Here is a 16,005-nt window from a genome sequence, read left to right on the forward strand (position 1 = left end):
TTTATTAAAGCAATAGCTCTTAATGGTACAAGCTGAAACATTCTACCTTTAGCCCCTCAGAGTACATGTTTGAAAGTGTTATGGTTCAAGCGGATCACGACACAAGCCCGTGGATTAAAAATTTCAACATAATTACTCGGGTTACTATTCACTGTTTAAATTTCAGATTACAAGTCCAACTTTGAAAAATCATAACTAATACTATAAAAATCTTATTGAGGTGTTCTAAAATTATATGGAAAGCTCTTTGAAATCTCTTTAAGAGAAAAATATCCAATTGGACTTATCCTTACCCAATTCGTACAGTTTAATCAATAAATATTACTTTTCATTTGGTAAAATCTAGAACTTTGAGATTCTGTGCCTCAACTTTGAAAATTCGTATCTCCTTGTATACACGTCCAATTGAGGCGATATACCTCTCATTTTAAATCTTGGGATGTGTACTATAAGTATGCCAAATCTTGTGGCTAAACTCATTTATTTGCTAGGTCAAACTGGAGCTACAAACTCACTACCCCAGGACCTACATTTTGCCCCTTAACTACTCTTTACTTTAATTCTTTTTATTTCTTTGACATACATAACTTGGGATTACTCTTTCCCATTCATTCTCATATATTCCTATTCATGTCATAAATATTATAATTAAATACATGGCATCATTGGCATCCATAACATAGTTTACAAAATAGGAGAATTATACATTCATCAACAGTCTCATCCATTAACAAGAATAATTCTCCGCTTACTTCTTCTTACTTCTCATGCCATTATTGCCCATCGTTAATTGACCTAAATGGTTAGTTAGGGAGGGGTGAGATTCGGGAGAATCTCAGTAGCAAAAAATGCCATATTAGTCATGCTAGATGGATGCTAATGCATTACACGTAACTTGTTTATTCTCTTGTTAATTAGTGACATATTAGCATACTCAAAGCTAGCTTCTTGATGTATGGCCATAGAGACATAATCTACTCATCATAAATAGCAATTACAGCAGCTAAAACATATCACAATAACATTCAATAACATGTACACGGCAACACACAAGCATACAATATCAAGCAATGACAATAGGTAAGTTCACTACCTTGCACCTCAAGCTTTCCTCTTACTTTTCCTTTGACTTCCTTGACATTCCAACCATGTGGGCATTCGGTCAACATTACCAAACATCCTCTTGGGTGTTCCAAGGTCCTAAACATAGTCATAATGATCATACAATCTATTAGGACCACTAGATTACATAATGTTCAAGACTAGCTCTCTTGAACCTCAACCCTTCCTCTTGGTTTTAGAGTTTTCTTTCTAGCTTTTCTAACATAAATCTCATCATTTCTCATCCTTAAGATCCATTTCTTGTCAATTAGGACCACTTTAGATGGCCTTAGATTCAAGAAGTTCAAATATGAAAATTTTGCTTCGCGGGTACTGTTCACGTAGGAATTCTAGAATTTTTGCTCAACTTTGAAAATTCATAATTAATTCTAGAAAAATAAAAATTGAGTGATTCCAAGTCTCACTAAAATCTCCTTAAGTTCTCTTTAGAAGAAAAATAGTTTCAGGAGCCAATTCTATGATGAACAGTATCGAACTTGTACGGAAATTGACACTCTTCCAAAGGTTAAACACTGTTTCTAGATTTCAAATCCTAACTTTGAAAAATCATCATAAATCGTACACATATCCAAATGAAGTGTTCTATCCATGGATTTAAATCTCACAGGGTGTACTTTAATCATGCCAAATTTCAGAATTAGATACAAAGAGTAACTTATTTGGAATAGGTATCAAATCAAATGCTACAACCATCACATACCTTAATCTTGAAGCTTGAATCTTGTTTCTTCTTCTTGGCCTTCACCCTTATGTTTTTCTCTCTAAATTTTGGTAGAATTTCCCCTCTACAAATGGCTGCCAAAATGATCTTCCAAGGTGGGGTATTTATAGCCAAAACTTTGGCTTGAATGGACCAAAATGCCCTTGGTGGCTAATAGAAAGAGTAAAGGCAATCTTAGAACTTCAAGTTAACTTTTACATCATTATTGCATCACCTTCTTGCATCATCCTTACCTCATCCTTCTAGAAGATGCCAAGTGTCACAAATGTGGTGGAGAAGAAGGGAGATTAGATCCTAGCCATTGGATCAAACTTGTTCCCTAAGTTTCCTCCGAATTTACTTGGCCCACGTTTCTCCGACTTTCTTTATAGCCTTCCTGAGTTCAGAAAATTCTTCTGTCTGCTCCATAAATTCTCTTTAATTCTAGAGAGTATCTATGAATTTTCTTAGGCCATAACACTTCCTTTAAGCCTTGCATAAAAATTCATTTACTAAAATGCTCTTTTATCGGCATAATCAGCTTTTTAATTTATTAAAGCCACTCCACTGGCCTTTTGGTTGCGGGACTAATTTTATAAATTAGTACAACCTTTCAACCATTTAATCTCATTTTTTGTGTACATTTTTTAGGTCTCTTGCTATTTCAAATAATTACCTCAAACGGTATACTTTTTACCGGTCATAACCTCATAAATTCCATTTAAGCTACCTCAGGGGTACTTTCGTCTTTTCTCTTCACAGAAGAGCCTTAGAATATTATTTTCCATTTTCTGGAATTTTCTTGGAATTCTCTATATACTCTTCCATTTTTACCCCTATTGATCATAACTTCATGAATTTACAGTTTAGTTCCTGTTTGGACTTAACTTCATACAATCCTTTCTTTGAAGTTTCTAACTTAACCTTTTACCTGTATCTAGCCTCTTTTCTCTCTTTGGGCCTTCGAAACTTTACTGGAGTCTCTAATTTTGATTACACTTTAGCTCCTTAAAACTTTCACTTTGCAGTTTAGTCCTTAAAAGTGCTTTAACTTCCTTTCTCGTCTTTGGGACCTTTGCTAATAGGGGTCTGGTAACTTATCCAATTCAGGCTATTTCTGATACTTTTAGGCTCAAAAGTTGGGATGTTACACAAGCACAGGTCAAGAAGTTTTGATCCATCGAATGGATATGAATCCATCAGAATCTAGACTACCATTCACAATGACAAGAAGGCAGTTTCCTATCATATTATCATTTTCTGTGACGATCAACAAAAGTCAGGGACAATTAATGACTAGTGTTGGCTTATACCTACGTAGACCTGTCTTCACACATGGTCAATTATATGTTGCACTATCAAGGGTTAAGTCTATGGATCGCATCAAGATTTTAATTCTTAATTCGGACAAAAACCCAACAAACAAGATGACTAATGTGGTCTCCAAAGAAATATTTCAAAACATCATGTGAAGCTTATTGGTGATTAAATGTTTCTTTACATCTTCAAATGTAATACTTTATAAGGTAAAAAAAATTTTGTTGTTCTTTTTTGTTAATTTTGTTGGTACTTTCAAGTTACTCTTATATAACTTTTTTTATGTTTTAAAAAACTATTTTCATTAATTTTATGTCAAGATATCTATGTTCAAATTTTGTGTGCATTGTCATGACAAAATTATTCATAATTTACAACCCGTGCAACGCACAGGAGAGTTTTCTAGTTTCTTCTTAAACTTTTAAAACAGGTAATTAAAGTTAGGTCACATTCTTGATTTCTTTTGAAAAGAACATTATTATTCTAAAAGTATCCGTAATCAATTTCATTCTTCTTTTAAAAATGAGTCAAGAGTAAATCAATAAAAGGCTACGTAAATTAGTAAAAGATTTTTTTTCTTCTGCAAATACTTTAGTGTATTAAAAATATCTTTTTAAAAAGACTTCGTTAAAAGGCTGGGAGGGAGTGGGAATTTGGGTTGTAAAAGTCTGCACACACAGGAATAGGGAAAAGAAAAGACGGGATGAAACCTTGTTAGTTTTTCTGGGAAGAAATTCTTTTTAGTTTAGAAGTGCATTTGATAATTGATATTAGTTCTCTCACTGAATTTTTTTTTTGGAAAGATAACTGAAGATAAAAAATGAAAGCAAAAGTACAAACCAAGCTATCAAGCCCTATCCGCCTCAAAATTGCCTCAAAATCAAAAGAAGGAGGTGATCAAAAGATATAAAAATTAGTGTCAATCTTATGACAGGTACTTGGTTAACTGATCGGCCAAGAAAATCATCTTCCTTTCAACATGACAAAAAATAAGACGACAGTCTCTATATTTATAATTAATATAATATCATCAACTAAATCTTTAAAAAGGTAGCCATCATCATAACCTCTAGTCGCAAAGTTGATAGCCTCTATATAGCCTGAAAATATACAAATTTTTTGAAGTCCTCTGGACCAGCATAAATTCAAGTTATGTAAAAACCCCCATTAATTAGTTCTACAATAGTTGGTGGCACATTCATGAGTTTAGAGTATGTTGGCGTGAATGGTTTTCTGAAGAGTATAAGAAGAAAAGATGAAGAAGAAAGTGATGTATGATATCTTCAGGATGTGGGTAACAAATTCTTTTAAACTTAGTTCGCCTCCAACTATTCCTATCTTATAGGGTGGACGTGGGTTGACCGGTGAATTTTTTTCAAGACATAATGAAGACCCTTGAATATGTATGAATATGTATTGCACTTTCAAGATTCAAGTGAAAACAATAATGGCCTTTACAAAGTGATAATTTGATTCTATCTCTGTGTGCACTTAAAGAAAAAAGCAATGAGTTTGATCTTTGTGTTTATGTTATGTTCTATACAAATGAAATGATAGTAAGAGGTTTATATAGACAATTAAATGATGCTTCAAAGAGATATCTTTTGAAATAATACTTATTAAATAAAAAGTCACGACTATGTGTTGGTTTATGAACCAACATAATTTAAATAAATAAAATGTAATCCTCCAATCCTAAATATAAGACTCCCTTTGTAGTGTAATTTACACTACAAAAAAAGTCTTATATTTAGGATCAGAGGAGTACTTAATATGTAGGATCTTTTAGTATTGTAACTTCCTACATAACCCTTCATATAAATATATTAATTTATATGAAGACATAATCCCTCATATAAATATATTAATTTATATAAGAACACAACCCTTTAAATAAATTTATTAATTTATTATGAAGACATAACCCCTCATATAAATTTATTAATTTAATTAATTTACATAAGAACATGACTTTTTAAAAACACATCTCTTTATTTTAAAAATATTCCCATAGAGCAGAAGCAACTTATCCAACGGTTAGAGTGATCCAAAACAAATCCACCACAGCCACTGCTCTCATTCATCATATCAGACCCGTCTACTTCCAACTTAACAAAATTATCATCAATGTAATTTGCGTCATACCGCCGTTTAGACATCATCATATAGATGGAACATGCCAGTACAATAAAAATTGAAAGAAGAAAAGGATCCTTTTTTTTTTTTTTTGATATACTGAAAAGCAAAACAAAACTAAAAGCCAAAACTATCAGTCGCTTGTGTCCGATTGCATGATGCTGCCAACAGTTTCAGGTTGCAGGAGACCCAAACCAACGCCAAGTGCTGGTGCATTCTTCGCCAAAGCATCTACGATCATGTTGTCATCCCTCGGAATATAACAGTACTGCACTCTCCAGTCCTGTTTTAGCATTTCTTTAATCTCCATGATCAGTCGGTAGTGTTCGTGCAGATCAGACGGCTCATTTCGGATGCTAGATAGGGCCTCTTGTGAATTGCTCCGGAGTGTGATCTTTCTGAAGCCGTTATCCCATGCTCTTTTCAACCCCATAAGACAACCCCATAACTCAGCTTTGAGTTCATCTCCAGAAGGAAGCTTTAGTTGAAATTAAAGCCTTCAACCATTTCGCCATACCTGTCCCTAACAACACCTCCGCAAGCTGCAATCTGGTTCAGCCTAGAGAAAGCCCCATCAACTTCGATGGTACTTTCATTATCGCTCAGTGGAGAAGCTTCCACATTACCAGACTCGTATTTCCCTGAATATTCACATTGGTAAACTTCTTTTGAGCATTCATCATGCTGCCCAGAATTGCAGTGGCTCGAGCATGTGTACTATTCACACTAGTTGCCGCCTTCGTGTTTACCCATTCGTTCCGGTCGCACCAAATAAGCCAACACATAATTACAAAGAGCCCCTTCCAGTAACAATCCTGCTGGCTTACATTGCATGACATATTGAGGTGGACCCACTCAATCATATTACTACTGAAAAATCTGTTATGGAACGACGCTTAATGAGCGACGCCCACATCTTCTTTATCTCTTCACAATCCCTAAGAGCGTGAATAGCATCTTCACAGGACTGTTTACATCTATCACACAAACCAGTGGAGTGAAGATTCATGCGATGCTTTCTTTGATTTGTAATGAGACGCTCATGCAACAATGTCCACGTGAAAGTCTTGCATCGTCGTGGGATCTTAAGCTTCCACACTTCCATCCATCGCACCCCATTACTTACCGGGGCCTGCTGTAAAGAGCGGTAAGCTAAGAGAACTGAAAATAACCCACTCGTCTCCCATTTCCATCTTGCTCGTACCTCGCCGTTACTATCATGGACCTGTTGTATGCCATTGGTCACTTCCTTCCAGTTCCGTTTAATGCCATTCCATGCATTAGAACCCGGCTTGTTTTGGGTAATTTTTGGCATTAAGGCATTGCCACAGCCATATTTCCCACGAATGACCCGAGCCCACAAGGAATGCCGGTCATTCACGAGCGCCTAACCAAGTTTCATCATAAAGGCACGGCTTTGTTGTTTCATTTGCCTCAAACCAAGGCTACCAAATTGACTTAACACAAATTTATTAGACCCAGATGCGCATATGGGCCGATCAAGAAAATAATGACGGACCCTGAAATTTCAAATCGACTACCACACAGACACAAAAAAAAAAAAAAAAGAGCAAAGGATCTATATAGAAGCGATGGGTAGAAGCAACTGAGAACGACCTTACTTGAAGAGGATCTGTGTTATAGGTTCGTACCTCTCTGTCTTTGAGTAGGAGACAATATCTAATTATAGAGTTAATTTAAATCTTAAATATAAGACATATTTTTTATATCTATCATTTTTTTTTTTTCAAAACACCTCTGTTGATATTTCCTCAACCATAATCAATTATGAGAGGGAGGGAGAATATAATGAAGATGATTAAAATATTTATCATGGTTAACTAACTTACATAATTTTCTTAATTTAATCAAATTAGTTAAATAGATCTTATATTCAGAATTGAAGGAGTATATGTATTGGCAAATGATGCATTTCTCTAGACCAACCACAGTGTACTCAAATGAATCCGCGTCAGTGGCAAGACATCAAGCTTCTAGTTTCCACTTACTTAAAAATAGATGTTTTCATTTCGCAATTCACGTTCGTCTTTCTTGTATCATTTTCTTCAAATGCACAATATCTTCTTATCAGAGACAATTCTATTCAAGACATTATTCTTTCTTGTATCATTTTACCAATTCCTCCATTGACTCTATCTTTTTTTGCCTTTTCTTTAAAACAATAACTATTTTTATAAATGCTTAGATTTTTAATATTTTATCATATATCTAATTCTTTAAATGTTTAAATTTTAAAATATAAAAATAATTTTATTAAAGAATTAAAATTTAGAACATGCTTTGTCAGGGTTTATTTGTAGGTAATTTGTTAAGTCAAACATTACTTTTTGTTACATGTGACAATGTTAAAGGGTTAAAAATTACATTTTTTAAATTTAAGGGGACGAAACTAAAATTTGAGATAAACAAGACCAAATATATTACTTTCGATTCTTAATACTATTTTTTGTCTTTAATATAAAAGTTAGTTGATTAATTTGAGTAGATTAAGAAATTTTGTTAAATTAGTTATTTATAATAAATAGATATTATCTTTCCTAAAATACTTTCGCTAATCATGTATATTAGCTAAAACTACTATTTGATGAAACATTTAACATGTGTAACTAGTAAAAGGATTATTTTAAAAAAAATAAATAAATATGAGAGATAAAATGAATTGAGTTTTATATTTAAAACCAAATTAAAAGTCAAATTAGTTCTTATATTAAAGATTGAAGGTAGTCTAAGATTTGGTTAATTAATTTGAAAAGATTAAGAAAGTTAAAAATTACTTAATTATAACATATATTATATAATCTTTTTGAAATACTTATATATCGGTTTATAAATTAAGCAAATTAGTTTAGATGAAAACAATAAATATAAATACTTTAAAAGATTATATAGATTTTTTAATCTCTCAAAATTAATCAACTAATCAAAACTGGAGGTAAAATATTTTAGTCAAAAAAACCAGAAAATATAGGTAATCATTTTGTAATAACTGTGCGTTAAAGAAAGTCATTCCATTTTGAAGCTCAGTTCAAGGCCTTGCTAAAACTTATGATGGGACAAACAATAAAAGTGGTAACATAGGTTGAGCCTACACACCTAATTCGCCAACTAATCACAACAAATTATAAGTTGGATTGGTATAATGTGAGCTCATTGTGATATGAATTTTTTTTAGTACGTACCGAATCCGCTTTGTCCTTTTCAAAAATAATTGCAGTTTTATTTTGATTTTAATAAGAAAAGAATCTATCATGTCCACTCAATTTAAGCAAAGGATCATATGTCCAATGATGGCTAGACTTTTTTATTTATTACTCGACATGCTTTTTGTCTTGTTTTTAAGGTATTTTTAATATTTTTTTACACAGATAAAAAAATTTAAATTATATTAATTTTTTATTAAAATATAACAATTTTTTAAAATTTTATTCTTATTTAATATATATCTTTCAAAAAAAAATAGCTATTTATACAATTTTCTAACTTTATCTTTATTTAATATATATACCTTTCAAAAAAAAATATTTATACTATAATAAATAAAAAACAAAATAGTATATTTATAGTAAAAATTTAATAAGATGGCTTATAAGTAAGATGAAAAAACTTCTTGGAGCAGAAGAGCATGTTGGTTTAGCGCTAACTGCTAAGCCAGGTCTGATGTGCTAGTATCTCCTCAGGCTTTGGTTCACTGGAACTCATCATTATTAATAAGATTCTACATATCCCCAAATAAATTGGCTCCTCTCTTTCAGGAACTCTATGATCTGATGTCTTTCCCATGAAACAAAATTTCTCCTCTGTTTCTTTTTTTCATTTCTTTACCTTGTTAACCTCTTTGTTCTCTTTCTTACTTTATACTGGAACTTATCTTTTTTTATTATGAATCATTGAATCATTTTGTCTTTTCAAAAAGTTATACTCAAGTGTGTCTGCTTCTCGGCAACAAAATGGAGGCGGCTATCAATAATTGAAGTCTTCAACCTAATGTGGCGGTGGGTCAACTCTTACGGGCGATCGCCGTTCACTGTTCTCATCCCCATTCTGCAAACGCACTCCCTTACGTCATTGTGTTTCTAGCTCCTTAGTGGAGCCTCCATTGTTTTTGCATTTGTAAGTAACTTTTAATTCTATATATAGCACTTACTATCTGATTCGTTTGATTTAAAGCAACTAAGAATCCTGTGTTGTGCAAAAATGGCTTCTGAAGCTCCCGTCATTCCTCTTCTTACGCCCTACAAGTTGGGGAAATTCAATCTATCCCATAGGTACTCACACTACCTCGAATTGCTTCAATTGCATTTTTCCTCCGTAATTTCATGAGGATCAGTTGTTGGTGAGAAATCCCACTTTAGCACTGGCATGGGTCATGAGTTGTATCATACTTGGAAATCACAACTTTTGCAGTTTGTTCTGCGACTCTCCGAGAAATAGGATCATTATTTTGATTATTTTGATTCTTTAGTCCTTGTGTTCTCCTTACTTGTGTGCTACAAAAAGTCACTTTCACCTTTGACTGGTAAAGCAGAATAGGGAGACTCTCTTGTGGTCAAAGGAGTATGTCTCTGATTACATTAAATGTCAGTATCAGTTGAATATTTCTGGTTTCTTAATTAAAAATTGGTTTACTTTTGATATGCAGAGTTGTTTTGGCACCACTGACTAGACAGAGATCTTACGGCAATGTTCCTCAGCCGCATGCTATCTTATATTACTCTCAGCGAGCTACCAAGGGGGGTCTTTTGATAAGTGAAGCTACAGGTGTTTCTGACACTGCTCAAGGGTAATTTGTCCGCTTTATTATTCCTTATGTTGACTAGATCTCTTTTTGGGCAGGTTGTTTCACATGACATGTTTAATGTTTGTTTTCTATTCTATGTGAAGATATGTTGATACACCTGGAATATGGACAAAGGAGCACGTGGAAGCATGGAAGCCCATTGTGGATGCTGTTCATGCCAAAGGTGGTATCTTTTTTTGTCAGATCTGGCATGTGGGAAGGGTTTCAAATACAGGTACTGTTTTTTGTAAGTTAGTCTTCTGATCTGTGAACAGTAGCTAGAAAATATCCTGTCTTTTTGAGAGAGTGAACAAGAGATTTAACATATTTCAGTAGATGATCACTATTTATGGCATGAACCCATACTCTTGTCAATTAGAGCAATACATTCTGGGAAAATGATTTTTGAATTATTTTAAGTTTATGATGTCTTCTTCTCCACTATTTATTTAAATCTTTGGATTTTTAATGAGTATGGATTTCATCCGGTTCCTGAGTATCATTGCTGCAAAAGTTGGTTAATCAATTAAAAACCTAGTCGACCAAAATATATTATGCTCCATGGCAAGGTAGTTCAAGTGGAAACTATTTGTAGAAGTTAAACTCCTAGAAGGAACTTTTGTAGACATTATCTGATAACTCAGTTCAGTGCCAGGACCATATACGAGTTTGGGGAACCTGTTTGTTCCTCCCCCGTGCAAAATAAATGAATGAAAAGAAAACGAGAAATAATAAATAAAAGGAAAAAGGTTCTCAAATCATTTTGATTGTGTTGACAACCTTTGTAGCGGCACGCCCTCCATCGAAGCATGACTGTTCAAAATCAACTGAACTTCAAAATAGCAGGCCACCATTTTGAATCATTCAGGGGTGATTTCCATAGGTGAGAAACGTGGGAGGCTTTCTAATCATAATCTTTTATTTAATATGCTGCAACATTTAAATCCTTGAATTTTATAATCTACTCAGATTATAACATCTGAATTGAAGTTAAGACACTTGTCTATTCAACACATGCATTCCCAATGCCCACCTCCATTCTGTTGCAGCATCTGTACCATTATCTCTTCCAAATTTCTTTGGAATAAAATTAATTCGTTGTACATGCTTGGTATGTCCGCACCTTACATTATTTTAAACAGGTTTTCAGCCAAATGGGCAAGCCCCAATATCTTGCACAGACAAGGGACTGACCCCACAAATTCGAACTAATGGCATTGATATTGCACAATATACACAGCCAAGGAGGCTGAGGGTTGACGAAATTCCTCAAATCGTCAATGACTTCAGGCTCGCTGCAAGGAATGCTATGGAAGCTGGTACCTTCACTAACTAAAATCAATTTACTTCAACCATAATCTATGAGCAATGCCTTGAATGGCAGGATATAATTATAGTATTTCTGTTTTTAATGCATTGGTTCTGGTTATAATTAAGAGGCTTCAATACAATTCTGTTCTTTCTAGTTCCATCAAAGGTTCAATTTTGTCCCTCTAAATTAAGGGTTGGAATTTACAACGATGCTCTCCTACTTTTTAAAATGATTTGAGTTTACCCCATTGTCTCATGTATATCCTAGATATAATGTTGCACCCGGCAATTTTTTGACTTGAACACCAAAATCGTGAAGATAATGGTACCAAGTAAATAAATAACATCTAAATTCGCATGTGGTTAGATTTTGTATTACTTCAGGCAGCATGGAAACATTTTTTTTTTTTTAATTTTCTATTACCATCAGTATTGCCTGCTTTTGAAGTAACAGGTACCAAATTGAAATTTTTACAAATTTAAGGGGACCTAATTTGTATATAAGCCGAAGTATTAGGCACTGTTTTTATTCTTTAGAAATGATGTTACCCACTGATAGTGTCGCTGCCAGTGCATTTTATCTTAATATGCTTGACATTGTAACTGAATGCAGAAGTTTAAAATAACGATACTTGTGCTGTTGTAGGCTTTGATGGGGTTGAAATTCATGGTGCCCATGGTTACCTTGTTGACCAATTTATGAAAGATCAGGTCAATGATAGAACCGATGAGTATGGTGGATCACTAGAGAACCGTTGTCGGTTTCCTTTGGAAGTTGTTAAAGCTGTTGCTGACGAGATAGGGGCAGAGCAAGTTGGAATTAGATTGTCACCTTTTGCACATCATGCAGAATGTTGGGATTCCAATCCTAAAGAACTTGGCTTGTACATGGTGAATTCCTTGAATAAATATGGCATTTTGTACTGTCACATGGTGGAACCAAGAATGAAGACTGCTTTGGAGCAAGTTGAGTGCCCTGACAGTCTTGTTCCAATGAGAAAGGCCTTCAATGGCTCCTTCATTGTTGCTGGAGGCTTTGACCGTAAAGATGGCAACAATGCAGTGGCAGAGGACCGTGCAGATCTTGTTGCCTATGGTCGGTGGTTCTTGGCAAACCCAGATTTGTCAAAGAGGTTTGAGCTTGATGCCCCTCTCAACAAGTACCACAGGGAGACATTTTACACTTCTGATCCTATTGTTGGATATACTGATTACCCATTTCTTGAAGTGATCTCTTAAGGCTCTAATTGTGTTATGAGTATTTTCATTCTCTGCTATGAAGGCCGTTCCAGTTTCAGTGAGTGTAATAAACTTGATAAATGGCACAAAAGGCCACTGGGCAAAAGTTGATTGTCTGTGCCCTGCTATTTCTCCTTTATGAATAACTTTGTACTATTTTGGGTTCAAGTAATGTAACAGAAGGGGTATGCTTTGTCGCCACCAATATATATTACTCATAATAATGTTACTACTCTTGTAGTCATTCGCTAATCATGAGTTATCTTTTGCTGATAAATAGTCGCTTTATGTCTTAGCACAATACAATTAGAAAAACTAATATAATTCTCCCTTCTTTTAATTGAAATTCTCGGAATAGCAAGCTGAGCTTCATGGTAGAAGTGCTGAAATTTCTCATCGATGGATCATGAGATGGAGATCACCCAGAACAAAGTCATTCACAAAAGATTTCTTTAACCCAGTCAAAGGCAGATGACAACTTAACCATTTAGCTTAAACAAATGGGTATTCCAAACACAGGAAAAAGGACATGAAGGCAAAGAAAGAGGCATTGAAGCAAGTGCATGGGAATCTAGAGTGACATAAAAAGAATGTCCTTTTGAATCAATCATTCATTAGGCCCTATGAAAGGAATCATATTGATCATTAGGTCTCCCACTGAGAGGCTACTCGCACTTTATGTGATTAGAACTTAGAAGTATGTGTATTGCATGTACCAATCAGTTTCAAAACTTATATGGGGCTTGACTAATCTAGATTTAGTTGGGTTGGATCATATAGATTTAAAATTCTTTTAGCAATCAATCTTATTCGTTTACAAGATTTAAACTAGATATCTTATGGAAGTTGTGTGAAACCACTTGAATTGACTGCCATTGGCAAACGTTAAAAATGAAAGAAAAAATGATATAAAAATGTGATTTAAATAAGAATTATATTTTATTAGTCCACCTATCATCTTTTCCCAAATATAAGGGACGTCACCAAAAAATAAAAAATAAAAAATGTGATTTAAATAAGGTCGATACTTTTTTCGTATATCTACTCCAGTGAATATAAGGGATTTGGTCCCTTTTTAAGTGACAAATATTCATAATTTTATAATAAATGAAAAACATTGTTAAAAATTTATGATTGCAAATTCAGATTTTAGAAAATTCATATTTATATTTAAATATTATGAAAATTATATTTATTATATGCTAAAATTTTAAGATTTTTTTAATAATTCCTTTTTTTTTAGTATTTCACTTTATTTTTTAATTTAAAATAAATATTACTCATTTGAAGTTAAATCCTCATTGACATCTGGCAAAAATAATTACAGCAAGCCAAAAAAAAAAGTTAGAAAGAATTAATTAAAATCATGTGTTTAAGTATATGCATAAAAAATTAGACTAAAGTATACATTTGATCCTTTAATTTTATATAAGGTTTCAATTTACTTCCTTAACTTTCAAAAGGGTATTTTTGGTCTTTTTAACTATAAAATGGTTAGTTTTAAATAATAATTTCTTATGACAATTATGATTGTTTTGAAAAGTAAACTTAATATGTTAGCATTTAAAAATATTTTATCAACATTTAAGATTTTATTATTATCATTTTTTATTAACGGGTTTAGAGTTAAATAACTAAAAATATACTTTCTAAAGTTAAGAGACCAAACTGAAACTTTATGTGAAGTTAAAAAACTAAAAGTATAATTTAGTCTAAAAATTATATAACAAAAAGAAAATTATTAGATGTGGGCAAGACAATTTCGGGGGTATTTGGATAAGATCAAAATCATGGTTTCAGAAATGCTTTTACGGTATACGAAGTAAATATGTGGAGAAGTTTGCCTCGATTTGTGGAAAAATATTTTTGAAAAGTGATTATTGGGGTATCCAAACACTCCCTGACATAAGTTTTGATTATTGGTTACGTGGGTCGGATGACGATTTTTAGATAAATTGTCAATCAAAAAATTTTGGTTAGTAATTTTATTTAGTATTACCTTCAGTCCTAATTATAAGAACTAGTTGACTAATTTGAGAAAATTAAAGAAAGAAGTTAAATAAGTTATTTGTAATAAATATGTATTATTTTTTTCTAAAATATCTTTGCTAATCAAGTATATTGACTATAACTACTATTGTTATAAGAACTACTTTAGGAAAAAAAAAAATAAATATGAGAGATAAAGTGGATTGAGTCTTATATTTAGGATCAAAATAAAAGTCAAACAAGATCTTATATTAAGGATTGGAGGTAGTATTTTCTTCTCTCTTTGTCTACTTTTTTTTTGACACTCCTGCTTGATTTGCTTTTTTTTTAACATGTTTAAATTATCCTAAATAATTTTCTATCATTTTCTCTTCATTTTCTTTCCAAAACTAGATAACATTTCAACTTTGTCACGTATATGTTAATTACGAAATTTATCTTTTCTTATAAGATTACATATCTATTTCAACATCATCATATTAGTTAATCCCATTGTATCCCTATATTATCTCTGTAAAATTCAAAATTTAGTGCTCTATAGCCACTTTAGACTGTATTCAAAAGCATTATTGTACTTCTCCAAATATTCAATGTAAATTCTGTTATTATTTAGTAGGAGCCTGCTGAGATACTATTAAGAGAATTATACACTAGTAACGCTGTGGAATTGGTTTCTTAAATAAAAATCCTGAAAAAGGGGATGCTAATGCCCGACCAGACACCCGTTAATTTTGTGAAGAAATATGGTTAGGACACAAACAAAATTTTTTGAAAAATAAGTTGCAAATATTAATTCCGACGATCATAAATAAAAGTCTTTTTCTCCGATGAGGACAAAAATCTTAATTATAAACTGAGAATTACATTTTAAGCTTAAATCTGTTAATAAATAAATTGTCCATGTGATTTCCAACATTTATAAAAAAAAAATTTACTTTTAGTTAGTTTTCTAACTTTTATGTTACCTGAAGATAGTATAATTCTAAAAATGATAGTAATGAATTTCATTCATTTTTCTTTTAAAAAAAAGAGTTAAATGTATTTTGCAAAATAAATTAAGGACGGGTAAATATTTTAGTATCCTACGTCTTATTTTAAATATAAGAGCTAATTCAACATTCAATGTAACCCCAAATGCAAGAATCCAATTTATTTTATCTCCTATATTTATCTATTTTTTCATAAGATAGTGATTATAATATTTGCACATGTTAAGTGTCTTATTAAATAATATTTGTAATTAATACATGCAGTTAGTAAGAGTATTTTAAAAAAGATGACATTTATATATTATAAATAACTAACTTAATTAATTTTCTTAATATATATAAATTAGTTAATTAATTCTTATATTAAGTACAATATGTAGTACTACCTCCGATCCTTATTATAA

The 16,005-nt window shown here is 32.4% G+C and overlaps 1 protein-coding gene across 1 annotated transcript; it reads left to right on the forward strand.

Annotated features, from left to right (window-relative positions):
- The first annotated feature begins 9,437 nt into the window (after positions 1-9,437).
- LOC114760651 (12-oxophytodienoate reductase 1-like) lies at positions 9,438-12,895 on the forward strand. The gene is made up of 5 exons (XM_028949933.1): positions 9,438-9,561; positions 9,936-10,076; positions 10,178-10,308; positions 11,216-11,392; positions 12,031-12,895. The coding sequence occupies exons 1-5, from the start codon at positions 9,491-9,493 to the stop codon at positions 12,621-12,623; spliced, it is 1,113 nt and encodes a 370-aa protein (XP_028805766.1). The 5' UTR covers positions 9,438-9,490; the 3' UTR covers positions 12,624-12,895.
- The last annotated feature ends 3,110 nt before the right edge of the window (positions 12,896-16,005 follow it).

This window comes from Neltuma alba, unplaced genomic scaffold, assembly GCF_004799145.2.
Source record: "Neltuma alba isolate B1F8T4 unplaced genomic scaffold, ASM479914v2 tig00011008_pilon, whole genome shotgun sequence".
Classification (NCBI taxonomy): Eukaryota; Viridiplantae; Streptophyta; class Magnoliopsida; order Fabales; family Fabaceae; genus Neltuma; species Neltuma alba.

Bases quoted from the DNA above. Each gene is read 5' to 3' on its own strand.
- LOC114760651 (XM_028949933.1), top strand. From the start codon at position 9,491: ATGGCTTCTGAAGCTCCCGTCATTCCTCTTCTTACGCCCTACAAGTTG. The intron at 9,562-9,935 runs GTACTCACACTA...TTTGATATGCAG, and splicing joins AAATTCAATCTATCCCATAG to AGTTGTTTTGGCACCACTGA. The intron at 10,309-11,215 runs GTACTGTTTTTT...TATTTTAAACAG, and splicing joins GGGAAGGGTTTCAAATACAG to GTTTTCAGCCAAATGGGCAA.